Below are 5000 nucleotides of genomic sequence, written 5' to 3'. Positions count from 1 at the left end.
ACGCACGGACACACACGCACGCACAACACAGAGCAATATAATCATATACACACAATGTATAAAATGGCACATATAAGCAGAGAAATGGCAACATGCAGACATTGTTAAAACGAATATAAAACATGCACAATTACGCACACAATTCTACACACCTGTGAGGTAAGCGCTTTTCTTTGTCCCACTGTCAGGGCAATTGGTCTGCAATGACACACACACACACACATGCACACACAGTTAGAGTGACCTTTAGCCTAAGGACAACAGTGCATCTTCCTTAGCCAGTGTGTGTGTGTGTGTGTGCACGCATGCATCAGTTATACAATCGCCCCCATAAACTCTCTTGAACACACACACACTGTAATACCTTGTGTATACCAACCGTGACATACACGACCCAGGTAGCTGAGGTGGTTTCACCATGAATCCGTTTTATTCGCTCTGGACGCTGCATTGATATTTTTGATTTAGCAAATCGCATAACGGCTCTGGCTTGACAGCCTGAGACATTCTGAGATATATTCCAATGTTCCAATTGGTTTTCGCCCAACCGCATCATAGCTCATTACCATAAGATTAGCTTGACTTTAATCGTTAAAATTCGCTCTGGTCGCCCAGTTCGCTTCGCTCCTGGCGAATTTGCTCTGGTAGCTTCAATCACCCCATAGAGAAATAATGACTTCCGCCACTTAGGTAGCATAGGTTGCACTTAGTGTACACAAGGCATACAACTTAAAGCTCCCCAAACTATCTGGTGCATCGCCAAATAACAAGTTCCATCAAGAGGACAAAAAAAATCTCGAGTTCTTTTTATTTTCTGCTTGGAGATCGCAGTCACTACAGTTATTTGGTCAACAAGGTTCAAATCAGGTCAACCATACATTTTCACAGGATGATGAGCTGGCTTTGTGCTCATATGAGGTCCGTCTGATCTACGTCAGGGGTGGGGAACCTATGTCTCAAGGGCGATTGCAGGCAAACCTAGCAACACCTGCGGTTGCTTATCTCCGTTGATGCTTGTTGCAGGGGTCTGCATACCGCCTTCTCGGTGGCGCACCCTTGAACTAGTTAGCCAAAAGTCACTCATGTAGACACGTTGTCCCACACACCTAAAAAGTTTGCGATGCACCCCACTTCAACTCATCCTCCCCACATGTGATGTGTTGCCTGAATCAAACTGGTGTGACCTCACTGTTTCAATGCGCTGTGTTAGCACCACCCACGCCGTGACAGAAAGTTCTGGCTGACGTATTCTACAGACGTTGGTCAACGAAAATTGGTCCTGCTTGTGGCTGGCGCTAGTAGTGCATTTTAGGTATTGTAGTAGGGCATTGTGGGTGTTATAGTAGTGCTGCATAGAAGGTATTGTAGTACCTGTGATCGGCACTGGTCCTACTTGTAGGGTATTATGGGTGTAGTTGCGCAATATGGTCATTGGAGTATCTGTGGTCGGCACTGGTGCTCCTTGTTCTAGTTGGGCATTGTGGGTGTTGTAGTGGTACACTGTGGATATTGTAGCAGTGCATTGTAGATATTGTAGTGGTGCATTGTGGATGTTGTAGTAGTGCATTGTCTGTGTTGTAGTAGTACATTGTCTGTGTTGTAGTAGTACATTGTGGGTGTTGTAGTAGTACATTGTGGGTGTTGTAGGACCTGCGGTCAGCACTGGTTCTCCTTGAAGTAGTACATTGGATGTGTTGTAGTGTTGCAGTGTTGCAGTGTTGCATTGTGGATGTTGTAGTACCTGTGGTCGGCGCTGGTTCTCCTTGTTCTCGCGGCTGCCGCGTGCTGATTGGCTCCTGGCTTTAGGCTTCAGGTGGCTCACGGCACACACACTCGCCACGAACGCACTGCTCACGTCCCATTCTGGCTCCTACACACACACACATTCACACACAATACACATTATACACACACACGCATATTATACAAACACACACACACAATACACATTATACACACACACGCATATTATACACACACACACACACAATACACATTACACATTACACATTACACACACACACACACACACGCATATTATACAAACACACACACACAATACACATTATACACACACACACACACACACACACACACACACACACACACACACACACACACACACACACACACACACACACACACACACACACACACACACACACACACACACACACTTCTGGCAATGCCTACAAACCCCCGGTCACACACTCCCTGTCCCTTACCTCTTCTGTGGGCTGCCGGTTGGCTCTGCTACCGGATGCAAGGGGCGGGCCTAAAGAAGACTTCCTGGTTGGGGGTGGAGCAAGGACCGCATCCTTCACTGCTGGCCCCTGTGCTTTATGTTTAGCCTTTTCCTCTTTCTGTGGCATCACTTCCTCTTCCTCATCTGGCTCCTCATCCTCCTCTTCTGATTGGCCGCGCCTCTCATCTCCTGACTCCTCCTCCTCACACAAACACACCAGCGTTATAGTTACACGCACGCACGCACGCGCACACACACACACACACACACACACACACACACACACACACACACACACACACACACACACACACACACACACACACACACACACACACACACACACACACACACACACACCAGCGTTTTAGTCACACAGTGCATGGGATTTCCTCATATTGGTAAACACGCATTAAGACTAGTTTAAAGAACTCCATAACCAGCTACACAGATTCCTTCCTATTTGTAGGTGTTGTACTAGCGGAGAGTATTTGACTTGGTATGACTTTACTTAAAACCGGCGTCATACGTATGACATAACAGTGTCATAACAGTGTTGTAACGCAGTCATGGACGTGTCATAAACATTATTTCCATGTCAAACATTTTATGACTGTTGCCATTAAAGTTGCACTGTGTAAGATTTTTAGCTGTTTATTTTCAGAATTCATGATGCCCATTCACAAATGTTATCTTTTTCATGGATACTTGCCACCACCATCAAATTCTGAGTAAACATTATGACTGAGAAAATTGCACTTTTCGTTTTCATACATGAAAAGGGGGATCTTCTCCATTGTCCGCCATTTTGAATTTCCAGAACTGGACATTTTTAGCTGAAAAACTTACTGTACATTAGTCATTCTAGTAAATATTGTATTATGAAGTAAATGTTCATCAAAAGATCAAATTTGGCAATAGGCAGCACATTTTCAATAAGCAGCATAGTTGCAATACCAACCCTGGCCACATCCTACAGAATGCACCTTTAAGTGACATTTGGTTATGGTAAAGACAACCCTAACCAGGCGCGTCGAGAGACCTGGGCATTCGGGGCTACAGCCCCGGATCTCCGGGGATCAGCCCCGAATCTCTCTGGACTGGACTGACATAAATAAAATATGTATAATAATAATAATATGATTAAGAATAAGAAATAGTAGAGAAGAGCTCCGTGGACCACACTTTGAGCAGTGATACCGCTCCTGTCATTATGCAACTTTGTAACCAGCACAGACCGCACGATTCTGACACGATGATATATATAAATATGGAACTGTACAAATAACAACTTTCCAACCGAAGCCGCTATCCACCTTGTTAGTAGATCTAGCCTCGTTGTAGTGATGTCATGCTGCTGTCAACCAATCAGGTGTCAGTTATATGCTGGCTTGAACAGAGCCAGGCGGGCTCGTGGTTTATGAAAAATCGGGAATGTTTAATATCTCGATAACTCAATGACTTCTGGAATATAGGGATCCCACTTCATTTCATTCTTAGATCATTCAGGGTTTTTTTTAGCAGCCATAGGTCACAATGTTGACATGTTCCTCTCATTTTAGCATCCACTATTCAATCACACTATATCTAGCTGTATCTATCAAAATGGATATTTGCCGAATCTAAATGGATAGTTGGGCTCTACCTTCAAGTAACAGGACAGCGTAAGGTAGGACATCTGTTTTTTTCCTGATGTGCTCGCCGAAGCACTGGTGTCAATGTTGTTGTCATGTTTTCTAACTTACTTGTCTTCAGTCAAGCTCTAGTTGTAACTAGCCTTCACTTCGAAGCACCCGTTCTATCATGTCACCAAGCTAACACCCCCTTTCAAACAGACACACCTTTCCTGAATTCATAGTGGGCTGGCAGCGTGATTTAGTTATACCACGTGTAATGTGATGTGTGTAGATTCGCTTGAGTTTGTTGGCTATCTGCATGTTTGTGTAGTTTTGGGCAAGCTCCGAAAGACTGCTAGAACTACTCGTAATTTGCTAACCTAGTGAGCTAACATTTAGCTCCACCACGTAGACAAGCTACCTCCAATAGAAATGGCAAGCTACAACCATGTGGAAAATGTAGCGAACTACATTACAAGCTACTTCAACTAGAAATTCAAAATTACGGCATATTTGAATTATTTGGGCTGCAAAAATGACATCTGAAGACATTATTGTCTGTTGGATTATGATAGCCCCCATGATATTTTTGGACTGGGTATGGTCAATCAGCTGGCTTTCTTGCTCTTGTCTCCTGTCTCCCTGTGTGCGCGCGCGCGTGTGTTTGTGTGTGTGTGTTTGCCTCGTAATATGCGAGTTCGATTGCACCTTGTGTTTTGATATCGGCCTGATGGAGGCAGTGAGCTCGCGCATGAAATGTCAATAGAACCAAAGGAGTGGACAGTCGGGTGTATGATTTGCTTGCGCAAGACATTTTTGGGAGATTATGGTCCATGGTCTGTCAACTAGCGCTCCTCCTCTCCTGTCTCCAGTGTGTGTGTGTGTGTGTGTGTGCGCGCGTGTCCATGTCTGTCGCTTGTTTTGAGAGTTTGGCGAACGAGTATGCAGACCCGTATGGATGTTGCGCATGGAAATGTTCAGTTTTTAATCATCATTTTGTGTTATCATATACTGTCATGCAGAGAGCAAAACCCATGGCTAGTGCCTCGCATTGCGACTGACTGTGCTGACTGCACTGTTTTGAGACAGCATAGCCGAGCTTACATGTCATGTGTGTTACTGTAAATATGCTAATAACG

General features: G+C 44.6%; 1 protein-coding gene across 2 annotated transcripts in view; it reads right to left on the bottom strand.

The window, feature by feature from the left end:
• zgc:123010 (uncharacterized protein LOC641500 homolog) overlaps positions 1-5000 on the bottom strand; it is a 31462-nt gene that overhangs the window by 17558 nt on the left and 8904 nt on the right. The window contains exons 5-7 of one of the 2 annotated variants that reach the window (XM_063192129.1): positions 2226-2447; positions 1742-1870; positions 153-198 (exon numbers count right to left, since the gene is read on the bottom strand). In XM_063192129.1, the coding sequence (XP_063048199.1) occupies positions 153-198; positions 1742-1870; positions 2226-2447 (397 nt within the window). The remainder of the gene's footprint in view (positions 1-152; positions 199-1741; positions 1871-2225; positions 2448-5000) is intronic. The other variant, XM_063192130.1, reaches the window with a different exon arrangement.

The sequence above is a fragment of the Engraulis encrasicolus genome, chromosome 24 (assembly GCF_034702125.1).
Source record: "Engraulis encrasicolus isolate BLACKSEA-1 chromosome 24, IST_EnEncr_1.0, whole genome shotgun sequence".
In the NCBI taxonomy this organism is placed as follows: Eukaryota; Metazoa; Chordata; class Actinopteri; order Clupeiformes; family Engraulidae; genus Engraulis; species Engraulis encrasicolus.
Note: the sequence above shows the minus strand (reverse complement) of the source record. Positions and strands in the feature narration are given on the sequence as shown.